Source organism: Vanrija albida, assembly GCF_041260175.1.
Source record: "Vanrija albida strain AlHP1 chromosome Unknown contig_5, whole genome shotgun sequence".
Taxonomy (NCBI): Eukaryota; Fungi; Basidiomycota; class Tremellomycetes; order Trichosporonales; family Trichosporonaceae; genus Vanrija; species Vanrija albida.
Genome location: NW_027191424.1, coordinates 2,717,063 through 2,737,229, shown reverse-complemented (window position 1 = coordinate 2,737,229; position 20,167 = coordinate 2,717,063). Strand labels below are relative to the sequence as shown.

Genomic DNA, 20,167 nt, shown 5'->3' with positions numbered 1-20,167 from the left:
CCGCGAAGGTGGTTTGTGGTTTGTTCACGACCGAGGGATCAAATGGGAGTGTGCGTGATGCGTGGCTGTAGAGTGATGCGAAGCGGGAGATGTTGTTACAGCAGTCGAGGTCGTTGCCGGTGAATAGTCGAAGTGTCTGTGACCTGTCTGAGAATGAGATTCAAAGGGAACGATGTTGTTGTGTAACGCGACGCACCCAACTGAGCGAGCGAGCAGCGAGCAGCGACGACCAGACTGGCCCAGGTGTGCTTGTTGTTGACGCAAGGAACGGGCTTGCGCCGCGTGTGATAACCTAAACACGCGACGTGACGAGACGGGGAGGGCTAGGGCGAGGCGGGAGTAAACAACAATCACACGTCATTCTTGTGCACGTGACTTGTTGGTCCAAGCGGGGTCTCCATACCTCCGTGGTCATCGGTGCGACGGTGACCGCGGCGGCGGCGGCGGCGGCGACTATGCAGATTGTATGCACCCTCGGCGTCTTCCCTTCCCTATCTCTCGCTCGCTCCCACCCACGCCGCTCGCACCAGCATCGCCGCAAGGCCCTGCTCGACAACAACGACGACACCGACAATGTCCCATCCTCCACTCCCCCGCCCAACACCAAAGGTCATGACGACGAACGCCACCACGCCGGCGCGAGCCAAGAACGTGGTGATGGCTTCCCATGGCCGTGCCCCGTGGTACACCCCCGATGGCAAGAACGTCGACGCCTATGTCGTTGGTATTGCAGGAGGCAGCTCTTCAGGCAAGGTGAGCAGTGATTGGGGGTGGGAGGAAGGCAAGGTGGATCCGGGGAGCTTGGTGTCGGTGTTGCTGTCTCGTCTCCAATCGATGAGCGAGGCAAGGGAGGGAGTTGCCGCCTGTGGGTCAGGCGTCCGCTCTATGAGAAGATCGCCGTGGTGTTCTTGCTATCGATCGCAAGGGGAGTGTCGTCAACGCTCCGTTGCTGCCGGTAGGAGGACGGCAGCACCACTTCCCGCCGCCTTCCTTCAGCTGCTGGGTGTCCGCGTATCTACGTCGAGCGTCTCACCCCTACTCGTGCTGACCACCTAGACCTCGGTCGCCCGCGCCATCCTCCAAGGCCTGGACAACATCCCATCGGTCATGATCCTCTCGCAGGACTCGTTCTACAAGTACCACACACCCGAGGAGGTCAAGCTTGCCTTCGCCAGCGAACTCGATGTCGGTGGGTATCTCGGGTTCGTCACACTTCAGCTCACCCATGCAGACCACCCGGACTCGATCGACATGGAGCTGTTTGCCAAGTGCATTGTCGACTTGAAGAAGGGCAAGGCAACAGAGGTGGGTCTGGTGTGGGACATGCGCTGACTCCAGCTTCCCGTCTACTCATTTGTCCACCACCGTGAGTATGGATGCTCGGCAAGGTGGTGCTTCGCTGACAACGCAGAGCGCATGCCCGAGACCAAGTACATCTATGGTGCGAGTGTTATCATTGTGTAAGTGCAGCGTCATCTTATAGCCCTAACGCACTCAGCGAGGGCATCCTGGCAATGCAGCCCGAGCTCCGTGACCTTTACGACTTGAAGATCTTCGTGGTACGTCGGCTGGTGCTACTTCAGTGGCTGTACCAGTGTCTTCTGACATGCCACAGAATTGTGACTCGGATCTCATGCTTGCGCGTCGCATCAAGCGCGACACTGTGGAGCGTGGGCGCGATGTGAATGGTATTCTCGATCAGGTGGGTTCTCGAAAGCAAGTGTTAAAACCCAACTCACCTGGCAGTACCTTCGCTTCGTTAAGAGCAGTTACGACAACTTTGTCCAGCCATCGTCCAAGTATGCGGACATTGTGAGTGCTTGCGACGACGTGCCGCACTGACGCCCTCAGATTGTTCCGGGATACAACAATGACACGGCGATCGAGCTCCTCATCACCCACGTCAAGCGCCAACTCACGACCCGTGCGCTCCGCTTCCGTGACGCACTCGTTGTCAGCAAGTCTGAGCTGGCTCAGAGTGCGGTTTGCGATGATGAGCATGTTGTGCAGCTCGATCAGACCAGCCAGCTCCGCGTAAGCGACATTGTTGCCTCTTTTGCTGACACCCAGGGTATCATGACTATTCTTCGGGATGCCGAGACCAAGCGCGGCGACTTCATCTTCTACATCGATCGCTTGGCCACACTGATCGTCGAGAAGGCCCTCACCCTCCTTCCTCACAAGGGCAAGGACGTGGTGACTCCCACGGGCAACACATACCACGGAGTGGCGAACTGCGATAGCGTAAGTTGGAGAGGCGGCCCGATGTGTGCTCGAGTCGCCATCCCACGGGCCTTCTTCGTCGTCGTCATCCACCCAGCTGACGCGCGCTCGTGCTCGTGCAGGAGATTGTCGGGGTATCGATCTTGCGCTCGGGAGGCCCCTTCTCGCACGGCCTGCGTCGTGTCATTCGCGACGTGCCTCTGGGATCGCTGTTGATTCAGTCCGACCCCCGCACGGGCGAGCCCTTGCTGCTTAATCTCAACTTGCCTCAACAGTTGCGTAGCCATGGCACGAGCAACAAGACACAGGTCTTACTGTTGGACTCGCAGATGGGAACAGGTGCTGCTGCTCGTAAGTCCTCACACCCCTCCCAACTCGCTCCCCTCGCCTCTTGCATCGACCCACGATGCCAGGTTCCGAGCGAAGAGCTCTTGGCGTCGAGTCTGGATAGCCTCTGAAACGGGGCGGCGGCGCCGGCGGGTGTCTCACTCTGCTTCAAGGGACGACCCTCCAAATACCTCGGAAGGAAACCACAACCCGGAACTGCCACTGCCACCGCCGCCGCCTCCCCTCATCTCCCACGCTTGGACCTCTGCTGATAACTCATTCCAGTAATGGCCATTCGCGTTCTTCTCGACCACGGCGTTCCAGGTGAGTTGCGGAGAAATCCCTGCACACTTTGCCCCAAAGAGCTGGGACGGACGGAATGGCCGAGGCCGAACAATACTGTGCTGCGAGTGGCCCGTGCTCAGTTTCAGTGGGGCGGGGGCGGAGGCGGCGGCGCAGACGGCGGCGGCAACGTCGTTGTCGACGCCGTCACCGACCCCAATGCTGCCGGCGTCGTAGTCACACGACGGTCTGTGCGTCCGTTACCTCAACTGCCGCGACGACGCCACAATTCTGCGCCACAAAAGGCGCGATTTCGTTCCGGGTGGCGCCGACGAAGGATCTCTGTCATTCGGGCAACAGCTGTTGGCTCCGGGTCCCTTTCACGTGCGCTGGAGGCGTACATTGGCGAGGCGGGCTGCGAGGTGGCTTGCCCACCGTTGTGCGATTCTTTCCGTTTAGTGGGGCTCGGTGGTTTGTGGCCCGCGACGGCACGCTGGCCTGCCTCGGCGCTGTAACCGCCCCTGTGCACCCACAGGGTGGCCGCTGGGCAGGTCTGAAGCAGCTCCACACGCCTACGCGGCCCTGTTTCGAGGCATGCAGCAACGGAATCTTGCTGACGCATTCCCAGAGCGCCACATTACGTTCCTCACGTTCCTCGTCTCACGTCAAGCCGTGCACACTGTCCGTCGTGTCTTCCCCCACGTCCGCATTGTCACGGCCGCCATTGACTCGCGCCTCGACGAGGTCCACCTGCCGGGCTCGACCGGTAAACTGGATGCGGCTGACCCAGAGTTCGCCGCCCGCCTCATTGCGCAGTCGGACCTGTACGATGACGCTTCGGAGGCAGCTGCGACGCCCACAGAGTGGCGCAAGGACGACCCCAACCCTGTGTTTGAGCGCAACCAAGACTTGGCCGCCGGTGTCAATGACAGGCTCGCGTGGGTCGTCCTGCCTGGCATGGGCCATATTGGTGACCGCTACTACCTCAACTAGGAGGCCTTGCATATTGTTAGCATGTATCAAATCATTTGGAGTGGCACTGCACTTGCAACGTGTCGTGGCACGGGTCACATTACTGTTCGTAACTAGTCACACTGTTGCTAGTGGCGCCCGCCTCGAAAGATGGCGCGCACACTAGCAGACCTACTTCTAACAACGGATGAGAGAGCGAGAGCGAGAGGGGATGCACAATATGGGGGGAATGTAGGGAGGAGATATGAAGGCCAGATGGGGCTCGAGGCGTGTATGTCCGTGGCCGAGTATGGTTGGGGTGGCCGTTGCGTTGCAATCGCGCAGCGACTCTAGGCATGCTTGTCGTGATAATGCGGTGGGTCTAAGCAAGTATCGCGCACCAGGCGAGAGAGACCGTGAACTGTTCGTTAAGGTATTAAGATGGCAGGGCGGAAGATCTCTATAGTTGTCGAACCAGCTTTTACTTTTTGTGGCAGTCTTTAGGCGGCAACCCTTCGCGCCTTGGCCGGAGGACGACCACCGCGGCCCTTCTTGAGGCTGGTGGATGATTTGCGCTTGGTAGCCGTCTTGGGGTTGAGCACATAGTCGTCATCAGAGTCGTCGTCGCCCTCGCCGTCGTCGTCCTCGTCAGACTCGAGCTCCTCCTCTCCCTCGAGAGAGCCAGCGTCCGAGCCCTCCCATGCCGGGTCGTCCTCGTCGGCCGAGCCGTCACGGTCATGGAACGTGACGCTGGCGATGCCGAGTCCGACAGCGGACACGCCGCTCACTTGCCTGTCCCGGGCGCCCATCTGAGGGGTGGAGAGCGTGATGTTGTGCTCGCCCTGCGCGTTGGGGTCCTCACCACCGTTGGGGTGGGCGAAGAACGGCCGAACGAGCATCGGAGACGTCATCTGGGGCTCCTTGGCAGGGCCGTTCCAGTGCTGAGGCGCGCCCATCGGTGGCTGGTAGACGGGCTGACCTTGGACGGCGGGGAAGATGGAAATGGGTGGCAGGCCCGGCGGTGTGGCAGTCGCGTTGATGAGCGACGAGTTGGTCGACGAGATGGATGTTGACGAAGCGAAGCGGTACTGGGTGGGGCGGGCACCGGGCACCGAAGGGTAGGCAGGGTGCTGGCCCCACTCGGCCTTGACCTGCTGCTGATCCTTGACTGCGGCGACCTTGTTCGCGTTGACCTCGGCGTCGGCGTCGGCCTCGGAAGCTGGGCTCTTTGCAGCCTCGCTCGCCTCGCTGACGCGACGCTGAACACGAGGGTCGGCGTAGGCGCCCGCAGGAGCGCGGAGTCCATCCAGGCTCTCCCAAGGCTGAGAGAGTGTGGGGACGGCTGGAGCCGAGTGGAAGCGCTGCATCTGCGGCGGAGGGTTGTGGAGCTGGGGGTGGCCACCAGAGAAGTGCTGGATGCCACCACCTGGCATCTGCGGCCCAAGGTGACTGTGCTCCACAGCCGAGAAGACCATGGGGTAGTTGGACGGAGCAGGAGGAGGCTGGAACTTGATGGTGGGAACGCTCGTGAGCTCGACAAGCTCGGGGCTGGCGGCACGCTCCGAGAGGGGGGACTGGATGAGGCGCTGCTGCTCGGCCAGCTTGTACTCGGTCTTGATGGCACCAATCTGCTGGGAGCCAGGGTAGTAGCCGAGTGGCATCGGGGGAAGGGCGAGCTGACCGGGAGCAAAGCCGCCACCGACCCCACCCCATGGACCTTGGGGCATGACGGGCATCTGGTTGGGGTCGGTCGGGAAGCGGTGCATGGTGTGCGGCTCCTGCTTGAAGTACATCATGTTGCCGCTCTGGGCGCGCGAGAGCGAGTTATCCTGGTAGGCAAAGACCGACTGGTCGTTACTGTAGCCGTTGCCGGGGCCGTTGAACTGGCCGCCGTTCTGCGCCGCGTGGTCGTAGCCAAAGGCGCCGTTGGGGGGCTGCGACTGCTGCTGCTGCTGTTGCTGTTGCTGCTGTGGCTCGGAGCTGCGGTCACCCTGGCCCGCTTGGTTGCCTGCCGGGGACGACTCGGACCCGCCGTTGGAGAAGGCCTGTCCTCCTCCGGGCTGACCCGCCGCTTGCGCGTCGGCCGGGTCGTGGAAGTAGGGGCGGAGGGGCCCGGAAGGTGCGAGCTGGCTGCTGTGGAGCTGTCCGTTGACGAATCCGCCTGGGTAGGAATACGCCGCGCCCTCTGGCGGGTGAGAAGCGGCGAAGGCGTGGGGGGGACCGTTGACGGAGGTTGGAGTGGCGTACTGGGTCGGCCCTCCAGCTGCGGGTCCAGCGCCCCCACTGAGAAAGGGCTGGGTCGGGTAACGGGACGGGGGGATGTGAAGGGCGCGGACAGAGTTGGACGTGGGAGGGGGGAGCTCGGGGTGCTGGCGCTTGAAGTGTTTGAGGTAAGTGTTACGGCGAGCAAACTGGCGCCCACAGCCAGGTACCTTGCAGCCATACGGTCTCTTGCCGGTGCTGCGGGTGTTAGAAGCAGTTCGGCAGGAGCGAGAGAAACATACTGGATGCGACGGTGACGAGCGAGGGAACTCGAGTCGGCAAAGGCCTTGTTACATGTCTCGCAGTGGTGGGGGCGCTCGCCGGTGCTGATCTGTGTGAGTACATCTTGACGCGGTGGGCAGTGTTTCAAACTTACTGAACGCGAGTGTGAACCGTCAACGCGGAGCGCTGGATGAACGCCTTGCCACAGCCGCGGAACTGGCAGGTGAACGGCCTAGTGATGTCAGTGCCTGCCCAGTTCCCGAAACTCACCTCTCGTTTGTGTGGATACGGTAGTGGCGGGCCAGGTCACTCTTGCGTGCAAATGCGCGGTCACAAGCTGAGTAGTTGCAGACGAATGGCCGGAGCATGAAGTCGTGGCCGGGGCCAACCTGGTTGTTGTCGTTGACAAGCTGCGGGTGGGGAAAGTAGGGTGTATCGGGCGTGTGTGTGGGCGTCGGCGTGGGTGTGGTTGTGCCGGGCATCGGAATGCGGGGGAGATTGAGTAGACGACGCCCAAGAGGAAGACGGTGTGGAGGAGGATAGTGGTCGAGATGACGAGGAGGAGGAGAAGCGGCGTGAAGACGCGTCGCGTGGAATGAGGAAGCAAGGGAAGACGGAGAATGTGGCGTCAGTAACGAAGCATTGGTTTTCCACATGACGAATGGGCTGGAGAGGGGGGCGAGAGGAGACAAAGCAGTAATGGCTGAATTTGCCACTGGGGCAAAACGAGCAGTCTGACAATGTACGGGGTGGGGTGGGTGGCGTGGGTGTAAAGTGTGGGTTGGGTGATGGAGAACAAGACGAAGAGAGAGCACTACTCACGTCGAGAACGTCCATGTCGACTAGACGCGTCTTGTTTACAGTAGACGTGGTGGGCGCAAGTTGAAAAGGGGAGAAGGGCGGAGGGCGGGGTGAGTGCACAGATCCTGTCTGAGCGTGTGTTGGAGAAATCGACCAGACGAGGACAAGCCGGGGCGTAGAGTGGTTTGATTGGCGTGGCGGGCGGCCTGTTTCAAGACTGTGCCCAAAGGTTTCGTGGTCAATGCTTTACCAGCGCACGCGTCGTCGTCCTCGATAGCTCGAGCGTGGATGGGCGTGTGTGTGAAAGGGGGGGTAAAGTTGGGGTTGGGGGGGTTGTTGCTCTTCAAGTCTGATGGGTGCGACTCGACGAGTAAACGGACAAGTGGGTGATGGAGTTGACTTGGCTGGTGGGAGCAAAAATGGGACGAGTGTGGTCGTGTCGCGTAGAATAGTATTGGGGCAGTTTGGTCGTCGGCCGGTCGGCTGTCGCGTCAAAAGCAAGAGGGCAAGGAGTGACGGGAGGCGCGCGCGATTGCGATCCAGACCGAGGATCATTGTACCGGTTGGGGCAGGGCGGAGACGGGAGGGACGACGGCGGCGGCGGCGGCGGCGGCGGCAACGACGACAACGACGAGTGGGTTGCGGGGAAAGACGCGCGGCGGGTCAGGACGGGGCACGAGGAGAGAGGGAGAGGGGGTGAGAGCGCGACGAGGCGAGGATCGGAGAGGCAGGCAGGCAGAGTGTCAGCGCATCGCCCCAAGACGCGAGGAAGACGACGACGCGGGCGGGCGGCGGGCGTCGGGGGGGGCGTACAGCCGAGCCTAGCCCGGTCGCGAATGCCTCCTTTGTCACTCACAAAGGTATCAATCCTCCTCTTGGACGTGCACTTGTGTGTGTGTGTTGGGTGGGGTGTGGTGGGTGTCGAGACTCAGCGGGACTGCATGGCCGAACGTGAGGCGGCGGCGAGGTACAATGCGATCGTGGTGGTGGCGGGAGTTTGGGTGGTGGTGGCGGCGGCGGCGGCGGCAAGGACGAGCAAGCAAACACCGAAAGGATGAGGAGAGGAGGACGACAATAGTTGGTCGATGTGGGTAGTTTTGTGTGTGGCCGTGGGTGGGAGCAAGGCCGTCGTGGGTGGGTGGGTGTGGGTGGTTGATGGCGCCAAAGGGGGGGCGATGGCGATGGCGAGGCGATTGGGGCGTAGGGGCGGCGAGGGACGATTGGGAGAGGAGTGGTCAGTGCGCGGCTCTGGCAGTGTGTGTGTGGATGTGGGTGTGTGGGTGTGTGCGTGCGCCGTGTGTGGACAAGCAGGCCAAAAGGGGGAAAAGGACAACGACGACGAGGAGGAGCAGCGTCAGGCGGCAGGCTCCAGACGCCCCGCCAGAAGAAGCCGTCGTCGTCGTCGTCGTCGTCGTCGTCGTCGAAGCAGCAGCAGCGAGGCACGACAGCCACACCAGAGTGGATCCGTGCGAGACGCCCAGTGGCGGCCGGGCAAGCAGGCAGGAAGGCATGCAACTCGGCGGGGCGGAACGGCAACACGCCAATCCGGTCACCGGTCCACCTGTCCAGTGCAGTCCAGTCACGTCGCTGGCAGTACGCGGGGCGAGTAGCGAGCCGCAGAAAGCAGCAGCTGACGCCTGCCACTCGGCTGCGATTGGGCTGCTGCTGCAGGTGGGTGCATGTGCATGGGCCGCCTCGAAAGGACAGGCACGCCATTGCCATGGGTGGGTGCGGGGTGCCGAGTGAGTGGAGTAGGTCGGGCGCGTCGGGCCAATCGGCCGGCTCTACAGCTCGACGGTGTTGTGTGTGGGGTGCGGTGCGGTGCAATGGAAAGCAGCAATCGGACAAAGGGAGGCCATAGCTCGCTGCGCTGCGCGGTGCACGGCCAGGGGCCTGCGCGGTGCTCGTGCTCTTTCGCGCCGGGAGAACCGCGCGAGAGCTAGGGGAAGGGGGATTTTCCAGCCGGGGCGCAGAGGCCTCTAGTGGGTGGGGTGGGGAGGGGGGATGCGATGGCATGCGCGATGGCATGCACGATGGCGACGGACAATGGTGCAGTGGTGGTGGAGCCAGCCGGATGCATTGCGACTCACGTTGTGCCACTTTGGAACTTGCGCCACACGGGTGGGAGTGGGCGGGATGACGCAGCGGGTCGGGCGAGGGGGTGGCCGGCACAGACGGTGGACAGTGCTGCAGTGGGGTGGAGTGTCAGCTAAGCCCGTCGCCGTCGTCATTTCCCCTCTCACTTTGTAGGCTTGACCTAGGTGGCGCAGTTGTGCAGTAGCAATGATGAGGGCAACAGTGCACAAGTGAGATGAGGGGGGGCCGGTGCTGCAGTGTCGCTGTCTTATGAAACAAACCTCGGTCGCTGGGACGAGGGTTGCCGATGCCGCCGCCGCTCGTAGCGAGCGAGCGATGGCGGTGGTGGCTCACGCCTAGGTGGGTGGCTCTGGGGGCCATGGTGGGTCTGTCGGAAATCCCATAATCCCACCGGCCACCACGCGCTGGCCGAGGCGCTCGTGCACGCGTGCACCCCAGGAGGCCGGGGGCCAGGAGAAATGTGTATCAGAATACGAGCGCATCTGCCTGGCGTTCATCTCGCGACGCCAATCAAGCGCCGCCGCCAGCCCGCGCACGGCCGCGTCGACTGGTTGCTCGGGCGCGAGCTCCCCGCGCAGGTGGGTGTTGTGGTGGGCGATGAGATCTGCTCGACGAAGTAGGGCCCGAATCGTGCCGGCCGGCCGGTCAATAGAGCTGGCTTCAGCTGGCTTCAGCTGGCTTGATGCATACAGCGAAAGCCACGGCGCCGGCGGCGGTGGGCTGCGAGGGCGGGGCGGGGCGGGCGTACTTGGTATCGATGTAGAGAAGCAGCTCGGGTGACTCAGGCACCATCAAGTCCTGGGGGCTTGGAGGTGGGTATTGTCCATGCGTCGTTTCATGGCGCGGGGGGGGGGGGGGTACAAGGGTGGAGGGGGAGGGGGGGGGGTAAAAGGGGAGAGACGAGGGGGATAGGCCGGGCTGGCCCTTGACCACGCTGATTCCCAAGAACTGGGTCGGACGGCGTGCAGGGTCGCGCCTGGCGGCGCTACTTGACCCGCACGACAAAGAAAAGTCTGACGGCGAGGACAATGGGGGACTCGGGAGCGGAGCACGTGGAGAGTGCAGCGCGACCTCGGATCTAGGTCGCGTGGCGGCAGGGGCGGGGGAGTGGCGTCCGTGGCGGGGGGGGGGGGGGGTCGTTGGGGGGGAGGGGGATGGGGGAGGGGCTTGATTCCGAGCGAGCGCAAGCGAGGCAGCAGCAGCTCGTCGCATACACGTCGGCAAAGCCCAACTCCCTGCGTGCGCTTTGCGCCACGGCGCGACGATGCGGAATGTGCGGCGCTGCGTTGCTGTTCGTGCCGCCGTGCACCGCATTGCCTACACCCAGGGGGTAGAGCGGCCCAAGCGTGCAAGGGGGGAGGCAGCGTCAGACGCGAGGGGAAGGCATGGAGAAGCGTGGCCGACGGCGCCATCGTTTCGACGTCGGGGGGCCGTCTTGCGTGGGGGGACGAGGGGGGAGCGGCGTGGGTCTGGGAGGCCGAGGGGGCCGGCAGCGGCATAGACGCTGCCAAGGAGGCCGGCACGCAGCACGCAGTGGGGAGCAGCGCCAGCTCCCAGCTCCCAGCCCAGACTGCACTCGCACGCGGCACACCCGGCCCATCGGGCCAGCCGACCCCCGACGCTCGCGGCTAGCTCGCCCCGAGCGCAACCCCCCCTGCCCCGGCGACAATGGCACAGGCGCCAGCACAATAGCGATAGCCCTGAGCCCTGCGCGGCGGGGCGGGCTCGGCAACCATCTCTCGACCGAGGTAAGTTGAATGTTTGATCACCGTGCGCCATCCCGATGCGGGGGTCGCGTCGCGTCGCCTCAACCTCGGCTCGGCGGCTCACATTCATTCGTGAAGCGACAGTGATCGGCCTCGATATCGATATCTCGACGGCCGTGGTGAAGCCGAGCCGTCCAGCGCCCATCCCATGCCAGCGCACGTTCGACCGCCAGCCCGCCCGCACTGGCCCATGACCGCGCTGTGACGCACCCCGCCCGAGCCCACACCGCACGACCTGCGGGCCGTAGAGGCTCTACCGGCGCGCGGGCCGCGGTCGAGCCTGGCAATGATGCCGAGGACGCAGAGGGGTGGGTGGGTGGGTGCGATGGGCAGCTTCGGCGCCACGCCCCACCCAGATCTGGCCGGCTCGTCGCTCATATTCGCCGCCAGACTCATCTCCTCGGGCTGGCTGGCTGGCGCAATCTCGCATGCGCACATACGCGAGCGAGCGAGCGAGCTGCTCGTCAGCTCGCCAGATCCAGCCAGACCACCCGCCCACCCGCCCACCCAGACGAGATCCACGTGACGCCTTGGCGGCGTCGATTAATCGACGCGCGCGCGCGGCGGCGCCACGACGCGTCGGGGACTCTCGCACGGCCAAAAGGCGACGCGAATCCTCCGCACGCCGCATGGCCGCAACACTGGGGCTTGTTGTTGTTGTTGCCGTGATCAATCGTAGATCTCTGCTCGGCATTGTTGCTGGATGTAGACCGCATGCATGCTCCGGCGCGATCGACAGGCTCCGGTCGGCGCGGGGCTGACGGGCGGAGTGGCCAGCGGCCAGTAGCCAGCGGGGCGGCACGGCCTGGCCTGCCCACCCACCAACACCCCCGCTACGATCCAGCCCGGGCACTGCAGTCGCCCACCGACGCCACTTGCTTTGACGTCTTGATATCGCGCACGCTCGGTGGGCAGTCGACTGCCGTGCGCCGGGCCAGCTGTGCGCTGCCTGCTGCGCTGCCACTAATCTTTGATCTCGACTGTGCGCTGCCACTGATCTGTGCTGTCGCCACTGATCTTTGCTCTGGCTGTGCGTCGCGTCGCCACTCGTGTCCGACTGGGGCGTGCGGCGCGGCCACTGATCTCCGGCCGCTGTGCGCTCGCCTCGCCACTGATCTGGCCAGCTGTGCGCTCGCATCCCACTGACCGCGCCTGATCTGCTGATAGCTTGTGCTGACCTCTGTGCATCGTGGCGCCGAGTCGTGCATCGCGTGCCGTGCGGTCGGCGTCTCGCCGTGCGTCGTGCGTGCGGTCGTCGTTGTGCGTCGCGTGCGCCTCGTCGCCGTGCATCGTGGCACGCGGCACGCAGCGATAATGCGCTGATGCCGGCGCGTCGGTGTGCGCGCTGTTGTTGTCGTCGCCCCCGTGGTCTGTGCGACGACGACAACAACAACAACAACCCGCCCCCCGCACCGTTGAGTGATCGCCCACCGCCAAGCGCTTCAAGCACAACCCACACTCACAACCACACCATGCCTCCCAACCCAACCCCGATGCCCACGCTCCCGCGCCTCATGTCCAAGCTGGGCCAGCTGTCGCCGCGCCGCAGCGGCGCGCCGGGCGAGAAGCGGCGCGCCGGCGCGTCGAGCGAGCCGGAGGTGCCGCTCCCGAGCGCACCACACACGCCGAGCAAGAAGCGCCGTGTCGACGGCGGCGGCACCCCGTTCCCCGAGACCTCACCCCGCCCGTTCCCCCCGCCCCCCGACCCCCTGGCACCCACCACGCCGTCGCCCCGCCCGTCCCGTGCCTCCATCCCCCAGTCGCACAGGATCCGGTACCTCGAGAGCAAGGTGGCCGCCCTCGGCGCCGAGCTCGAGCAGGAGCGCACGGCGCACCACGCCACGCGGGCGCAGGTTGATCGTGAGTACGAGGAGGTGTGGGCCAGGCGGGTCGCTGCCGGCGGCGGGCTCACGCGGGCTCCGGCCAGCCGGTGCGACTCTGCCCCGCCCCACACACCCCCGCCCACCGCTGACCCCACGCAGACGCGTTCAACTGCGTCATCGCGATCCACGAGATGATCTCGACCCTCAACACCCGCCTCGAGCGCCTCGAGCGCGAGCGCGCGGCGTCGAGCCGCGGCCGGCGGTCCGACGACAGGGGGAGCGGGGAGGCGGCGTAAGGGCAGCAACAATCAATGTATGCATAGAGTGTAGAGTGTCTACCGTGTCTAGTCCGAGACGTGTGGTCGAGGCCGCACCCCGCCGACGCCCGGCGCACACCTCATACCCCACCCCAGCCGCCCGCCGCCACCACCACGGTTCTTCCGAACCACGCTCTCGTGGTGTAGTGGCTATCATACTCTCTTAGGGCGCTGACGCACCTTAAGCAATGGGAGTGGTCCTGGGTTCAAATCCCGGCGAGGGCCTTGTCTTTTGCTGCGCGGGGAGGTGGGGGTTGGTGCGAAGGGGTAGGGGGACTGGGGGACGTGATTGGTGGAGATGGGGGCGGGTGTGGCGCCACTTTGAGGTGGGCTGGTGGTGTTTCGGGTCGGCGGGGCTTGTTTCGCTGGCGCGGTCTCGGAGGAAGCGCGGGTTCGGCCTGCAGACTGACTGGTGTTATCGCTGGAGTGGCTGAAGCATCTCGGTGCTGGGGACGGTCAGTGTGTCTGTCAGCTCTGGTGAGTGATTTGGGGTGCCTCACCCAGCGTTCTGAGCCAGGCGGCAAGCAGCAAGCAGCGCTGCTCATCGTCATACCGTGATAGCAGGGGCTGGCGTGGATCGCTTCCACGCTCGGTATGACGAACTGAACCCGCAAAATGCCACGAGTGCAGATGTGATGATGCTGTATCTGGACGCATGAGGGCAGAACAAGCCACGAGATACGACAAGTCGTGGCCGTCACGCGCCGTAGTAGCGCCAACGGCCCGATGGCATGGCCAGAGACTGGTCGTTCCACCCATCTGCGCCGTGACGGGTCGTGGTCTCCGTCTCTGTCAGGTGCATCACGCCGAACGTATCCTACTAGAGCAACCGGCACTGGCTAGCGACGAGGCAACCCTTCCCCCGGCAACCTCGAACAACGGCATCCCAGGCCCAGAATCTAGTGCCATATCCTATGGGCCGTCACTCTGCCCCAGTATTGCCTCGAGTCGTGGACGACCAACCCATCCGTCTCGAGTCGTATGCGCCCGACCGGCCGAGCTATCACAGCTATCAGCAGCCACCGGTCGTGTGCCACGCCGCTCGGTGCGCGATTTCTCGCGGACCCTGGCCCCATAGCTGATATCGCGCAGCGCGCAGTGCTATCAGCAACGACTGCACCGAGCTGCACCTAGAGCTCCCGAGCTATACCGAGCATGCATCTCCACGTGCCGAGCCCAGGCCTGATCCTCGCGCTCGCACAGACGCACCCGCACAGCTCGCGGCACAAAGTCCACCGCCTTGGACTTCTACACCATCACCAGCCATCACCCACACGACGAACGCACAAGACACATGTCCGCACTCGACCACCTCCCCACGATCCCAGAGTTCGCGCCCAAGCCCGACCCGGTCCTGCGCGACCTCCTCGCCCTCGCCGTGGCCGAGCGGGACGCGGCGCGCGCGGCGGCTTCCCTCCTCCGCGCCGAGAACGACGAGCTGCGCGCGCGCATCAGGAGCGACGCGTGCGCGTGTATCGGCGAGAGCGGTGCGTCGTGTCTGTGGCCTGGCTGACGCGCAGCCCGGAGTGACGCGCATGTGTAGCTTGCCCCGTCTTTGTAGCGCCGCGCGCCGTGATGGATCGGCTGATGAAACAATGGGTCCTTGCTGCTAGGTGGCGCGTGCGTCGACAACGCGCAACACGCCACTGACATCCAACTCCATCATCACTCGCATCACTCACTGTCGCCTCGCCGGCACCACCCCTCTGCCCTTCTTGAACCATGCCCCCAGTCACGACGCGCTCACGGCGCACCCCGACCCCCGAGCCCGACCCGGGCACGCACCTCGGCGCGACGCCCAAGCCGGCCAAGAAGCCCAAGGTGAAGGTCGTGGCCAAGCCGCGCCCCGTCGTCCGCCCGCGCGCCTCGCCGTCGCCGTCGCCCGCCTCCCCCGGCCCCTCCCCCGGCCTCGGCGCCACCTCCAGCCCGAGCCCCGAGCCCGCCCCCTCCCCCTCCCCCTCCCCCGCCCCGCCGCGCAGGCTCGACTTCTCCTCCACCCCGCGCAGGCGCAAGCAGACCGAGATGCCGTCCTTCATCTCCTTCTCGCCCGCCCGCCCGCGCCCGCTGCCGACGCTGCTCGTGACCCCGCCGACGCCGTCCCCGGCCGACGCAGACGCAGACGACACGTACTGGCCCCCCGCGCCCTCCCTCGCGCAGTCCCCCCCGCCCGACCCGCCGACGTCACACGCGCGCATCCCCGACGCCGCGCTGGCCTCAGAGCGCGCGGCGCACGCCCACACCCGCGCCGAGCTCGACGCCGCCCACAGCCAGCTCGAGGAGGCCGACGCACTCCTCGCGCGCGTGAGCGCCGAGCTCGGCGAGATGCGCGCGCGCGAGGCCGCGTGGGAGGCGCAGCGGGCCGCCATTCACGCGCGCGCTCTCGCGGACGAGGCGGCGCGCGCTCGCATGCTCCGTGACGCCCGGGACCACGACGCCATCCTCGCCGACCGCGAGTCGCTCTACGCCGCGTACAACGACCTCCGGGAGGCCGCGGACGCGCCTGAGCCGGACAGGAACTGTGTCGTCCAGTAGCTCGTAGCCTGTTGTCTAGAATCCGTTGTTTGTCCCGTAACGCCCACCCACGCCCCCACGCCCGCCTGTAATGCCCCTCACTCCTGTGTATGTACCGCGCCGTGCGCAGCCACAATATGCACATATGCATTGATCTACCATCCCTCTACCACCACCCTAGCGCACAAACTGAATGTCGTCAATCTTGAGCAACAAGGCCGTCGTCTCGGCCGCAAGCTCGATCGCAGACGTCGACACGAGCAGCGGCTGCACAACATTCTCGGCGAGAATGTTCGACACGATGCCCTTCTTCACGTTGATACCCGCGTTGATATCGCCCAGCGCGTGCTTGTTGCGCAGCTCGGTCACAATCGCAATAGGGTTCAGGCCAGCGTTCTCAGCCAGCGTCGTGGGGATAACCTCGAGCGCCTCGGCAAACGCCTTGTAGCAGTACGCCTCCTTGCCCTTGAGCGTCTCGGCGTACTGCGTCAGCAGGCGCGAGAGGTGGATCTCGGGTGCACCACCGCCGGCAATGAGCGCACGCTTCTTGACCAGGCAGCGGACAACACACAGCGCGTCGTGCAGCGAGCGCTCGCTCTCCTCGAGCACGAGCTCGTTCTGGCCAGTGCACACGATCGACACTGTCCTGCCGGGGTTCTTGACGCCCGTGATCTTGACCACCTTGGCACCGTGCAGCGACGCCTCCTCGACGAGCTCGGCGTCTCCGAGCTTGTCGGCGGTGAAAGCCTCAATGTCGGCAACAGGCTTGGCCCCCGTCGACTTGGCAATAAACTCAATCTCGTCGCGCTCAATGTCCTTGATGACGACAATCTTGAGCTTGGCAAGGAAGTGGAGCGACAGGTCGGTGACGGCGTCGCGGAGGATAGACTTCTGGATGAGCAGCACGTTGCACCCAGTCTTCTTGATGCGCTTGCACAGGTTGAGCAGGTACTGGCGCTCCTCCTTGAGGATCTTGTCCATCTGGCGGTAGTCGTTGACCACAATCTGGTTGTCCATCTGGTGGGTGAGCACAAAGTCTAAGCAGCGCACCTACGTCAGGCTTGGGCGACGAGAGCTGGAACTGGATCAGACCAATCTTGGCCTTCTCCATGCGCGAGGGGCCACCGGCGTTGGCCATGACGGGCTGCTTGAGCGCAAGGCCCTCGACCAGCTCCGTGTCCTCGATCGTGCCGCCGACCTTCTTGACGATGCGGATGTCGCGCAGGTCGACGTTGGACGACGTGGGGGTGACAAGGCGGGTGACAGCCTGGACAGCGATGGGGGCGAGGGTGGAAGAGTACTGGGACACGATCTGAGGGTTAGAGGAGCCTCGAAGTCCAACCCACCTTGGAGTTGAGCGAGGTGCTCGCGGCGCGGAAGAGAGCCTCCTTGTCGTTGAGGTCGACGGGCGTGGACATCTGCTCGAGGAACTCGACCGCCTTGGCGGCCGCGCTCTGGAAGGCATTTGCTATTGTGGTAGGGTGGATACCCTGCGAGAGGAGCTTCTCAGCGGCCGACAGCAGCGAGCCGGCCAGAACAACGACCGAGGTTGTTCCGTCTCCCGCCTCAATGTCCTGGGCCTTTGACAACTCGACGAGCTGGGCGTGAGTTGAGTGTCTCCGAGAATCAACTCACCATGCGCGCAGCGGGGTGGAGCACGGCCATGTGCTGGAGGATAGTAGCGCCGTCGTTGGTAATCACAACCTCGCCCGAGCCGGTGGTGATCTGGCGAGTCAGTAGCCGCAAGCGCCGACCCGGCCACCCCACTCACCATCTTGTCCATTCCCTTGGGGCCGAGCGACGTGCGCACGGCGTCGGCGACGGCTGCGCGCGTCAGTCAGGCTGCCTTCCTTGCCCAGCTCGCGCTCGGACTCACACTTTGCGGCGTTCATGTTGGACAGGCGGACCTCGGTGGGCTTGCCCTGCGCCATGTCAGCTGGATTCTCACTCCCCCTTCCCACTCCATCTCACGCACCTTGTCGTTGAACGACGAGTCCGAGATGGACGCGCCCGGGCCGGCGGCGAGGGAGGGAGCAGCAGCCGATGCCATTGTGGTCGATCGGTTTTGGGTGTAGAGCTGGGGTTGTTACAGTCGGGGATGCGCTCGCAGGAGTCGGTCTCTTCCTGTTGCTTGTCTATTAGATTGAGTCGTTTGTGAGATGCGAGATGATGCGTGTTGCTGTTGTGGAAGGTGGTGGTGCCGCGACGAAAGTCGGTCACGATGGACATTTCGACGTCGATGAAGCTGACGCGTGGGCAAGAAGGGCGCGGTGGAAGGAGGACTATTCGACCCTCCCACATTAGCACGTGGCCTAAATGGGATTAAAGTGTGAAACGCGTCGCGAGAAATTCGCCACGCGATTTGGGTGGAGGTCGCGCGGCACGTCGATGACGATGGCCTGTAGGTGGGTGGCATCGCACCTCGTCGCGATCGCAACCACAACAAAGCTCCTCGGGTCTTGTCTTGTGCCCAACTACACGCAGCAGCGCCCGCCATGCGCCTCTCCTACTTCCTCACAGTCCTCTCAATATCGGGGCTCGCCTCGGCCCAGGCGGCCACCCAACCGCCAGACACGTTCCACGAGTCGTTGACCCTGCACCCCCTCCCAGACGGCAAGCTCTCAGTCCTGTTCGAGTTCACCACCCACTTTTCGCTCCACGGCGGAGAATGTAAGCTAGAAATTGTGGTTCGCAGCTCACGCCTAGCACAATCGCACCACACACTCACTCCCCCGGCGCTCCTCCTCCCGATCGAGAAGAACAATGTGTCCGAGCTCACCGTGTCGTTCACCGCGGGCCAGTGGCACCAGGAGCGGCATGGCGAGTCCGGGCCGCTCGAGTACGAGGCGGGAGGCGGAGGTGCGGAGGTTCGCGGGTGGCTCGTTAACGGCCCCTCGGAGGAGACGGACGAGGCGTGGGACGCCGTGACCAAGGCGTTTGGCGGATTGTTCTGCGCCGGCGTTGGCGCAGAGCACGTTGGCGAGAGCGTGCGCACCTTCGGTCACCTCTATGCCCCCGCGAGGAAGGACCAAAGTGGGTAGATCGTCGCGGTCTGATTGTCACCCACTAACGCTCGCAGACCTGACCCACTACTACGTCTCGAACCCGCACCTGCACCTATGTACCGAGAACCTCACGCCGTTCCTCTCGCTCCTGCCATCCAAGGGCGTGTCCGGCCTCTCGTCGCTGCTCGCGCAGCCCGGCGTCGTCCTCGCATGGGGCTTCAAGACCGAGGGCATTGACGTTGTCATGCCCACCGACACGGAGCAGGGCACCTGGACCGGCTGGTGGGAGGGTGTCGTCGACCTCGTCCCCATCCCCGGGTCGAGCCGCCAGCACTCGATCCAGAGCCTGTTCAAGAAGCCTCTTCCCCGCCCGTTCCCCCTCGCCTCGAGCAGCGTGCTCAAGGTCATTGCCCCGTCTGGCGGGTTCAGCGTGGAGCCGGCCCCGAACGACCTCGAGGGCAAGTGGATCGATGCGACGCGGCACGAGGAGGCGAGCTGGGACCTGCTCGTCGACGGTGTTGCTGGGCACGACATCAAGTTCTGGTGGAATGATGAGGCTGAGTTTGTCCATCGTGAGTGTGCTGCCGTCTTCCGGGATGTACCAGCTCACTCCGCAGCGCAAACCTTTGAACCACCCCTCGTGACCATTTCGCGGGTGGCCGCCAACCGCTACGCTTCCGACGCCACGTTTGTCGTCGAGATCACAAACCACGCCGATGTGGACCGCGAGGTCACCTACTCTGAAATCTGGCCGTGGTGGGTCAAGGGGTGGCTGAGTGAGATGAGCGTGACGGTCAAGGGTGATGATACCAAGAGGGGTGGGTCGACCTAGGTGGCTGGTGAGACTTAGCTGACCTTGCAGATGACCTCATTCAGTCGTTCGAGTACAACCCATCAGTGCCCCCGACACCGTCGACGACCACCTTGCACATCGGCCTCACCCTCCCTGCTCGTGCAACTACCGTGGTCACGATCCCGTTCACCAAGCTCACGCTCAAGTACACCGACCACCGGCCAGACGCCGAACGCGGCCGCGAGATTCCCGCCTCGGTCCTCACCTTCCACGACATTGAAGGCGAGGCCGACACGGGCACAGAGAGGGCCGACGGAGTCCAGAGTGGCACTCGCGACTTCCGCCGCTCGGCCCGTCGCCGAATCTACGGCCCCAAGCTGCTGCTCGACGTCCCCGTCCCCGACTTTTCGATGCCCTACAATGTCATCATCATGAGCTCGACCATCATGGCCATCTTCTTCGGATCTATCCAGGGCCGCCTGATCCGCCGCTGGGGCTGGGTCAAGAAGAGTGACACCGACACAAAGCCAAAGTTGGAATAGACGCGGTGCGAGCCAACCGTTATCCGTTAGCGATCGAGGCACGTTTGTCGCGTCCAATCGCGTGGGTAGGTGCTTCAGGGCGAGGTATGGGCAGTTGCCTGCTGTTTGCCTGCCTGACGAGCATTCTGCATGCCCAGAGCGATGACCTCGGTACGTGCTTTGAGGCCCCGCACTTGCGAGTCGATAGAGATGCATAGTGATACCAAAGTCGAGACTTTTTTTTCCAACACGAAGGAGGAGGGGTG

General features: G+C 64.2%; 6 protein-coding genes and 1 non-coding gene across 7 annotated transcripts; 5 read left to right on the top strand and 2 right to left on the bottom strand.

The window, feature by feature from the left end:
* Positions 1-573: 573 nt before the first annotated feature.
* On the top strand, positions 574-3,825 carry URK1 (Uridine kinase; the record flags this gene model as incomplete). The annotated part of the gene is made up of 12 exons (XM_069355660.1): positions 574-753; positions 1,057-1,189; positions 1,232-1,305; positions 1,339-1,366; positions 1,412-1,460; positions 1,499-1,559; positions 1,616-1,702; positions 1,747-1,812; positions 1,852-2,244; positions 2,346-2,574; positions 2,836-2,874; positions 3,461-3,825. 12 exons carry the CDS (start codon positions 574-576, stop codon positions 3,823-3,825), a joined length of 1,704 nt encoding a protein of 567 aa, XP_069207731.1.
* A 458-nt stretch (positions 3,826-4,283) lies between these two features.
* Q8F55_007221 (uncharacterized protein) lies at positions 4,284-7,104 on the bottom strand (the record flags this gene model as incomplete). The annotated part of the gene is made up of 5 exons (XM_069355659.1): positions 4,284-6,243; positions 6,288-6,371; positions 6,422-6,499; positions 6,538-6,677; positions 7,090-7,104. The coding sequence occupies 5 exons, from the start codon at positions 7,102-7,104 to the stop codon at positions 4,284-4,286; spliced, it is 2,277 nt and encodes a 758-aa protein (XP_069207730.1).
* Positions 7,105-12,403: 5,299 nt separating this feature from the next.
* Q8F55_007220 (uncharacterized protein) lies at positions 12,404-13,050 on the top strand (the record flags this gene model as incomplete). Its single annotated transcript, XM_069355658.1, has 2 exons — positions 12,404-12,791; positions 12,914-13,050. The coding sequence occupies 2 exons, from the start codon at positions 12,404-12,406 to the stop codon at positions 13,048-13,050; spliced, it is 525 nt and encodes a 174-aa protein (XP_069207729.1).
* A 153-nt stretch (positions 13,051-13,203) lies between these two features.
* On the top strand, positions 13,204-13,296 carry Q8F55_007219. The gene has a single exon. It is a non-coding gene; the product is annotated as a tRNA-Pro (tRNA).
* A 1,069-nt stretch (positions 13,297-14,365) lies between these two features.
* Positions 14,366-15,603, top strand: Q8F55_007218 (uncharacterized protein; the record flags this gene model as incomplete). The annotated part of the gene is made up of 2 exons (XM_069355657.1): positions 14,366-14,558; positions 14,804-15,603. 2 exons carry the CDS (start codon positions 14,366-14,368, stop codon positions 15,601-15,603), a joined length of 993 nt encoding a protein of 330 aa, XP_069207728.1.
* A 156-nt stretch (positions 15,604-15,759) lies between these two features.
* On the bottom strand, positions 15,760-17,632 carry CCT4 (T-complex protein 1 subunit delta; the record flags this gene model as incomplete). Its single annotated transcript, XM_069355656.1, has 7 exons — positions 15,760-16,599; positions 16,637-16,894; positions 16,929-17,180; positions 17,218-17,307; positions 17,354-17,406; positions 17,459-17,504; positions 17,558-17,632. The coding sequence occupies 7 exons, from the start codon at positions 17,630-17,632 to the stop codon at positions 15,760-15,762; spliced, it is 1,614 nt and encodes a 537-aa protein (XP_069207727.1).
* A 445-nt stretch (positions 17,633-18,077) lies between these two features.
* Positions 18,078-19,922, top strand: GPI16 (Subunit of the glycosylphosphatidylinositol transamidase complex-like protein; the record flags this gene model as incomplete). Its single annotated transcript, XM_069355655.1, has 4 exons — positions 18,078-18,615; positions 18,662-19,159; positions 19,205-19,405; positions 19,450-19,922. The coding sequence occupies 4 exons, from the start codon at positions 18,078-18,080 to the stop codon at positions 19,920-19,922; spliced, it is 1,710 nt and encodes a 569-aa protein (XP_069207726.1).
* Between the last annotated feature and the right edge of the window lie 245 nt (positions 19,923-20,167).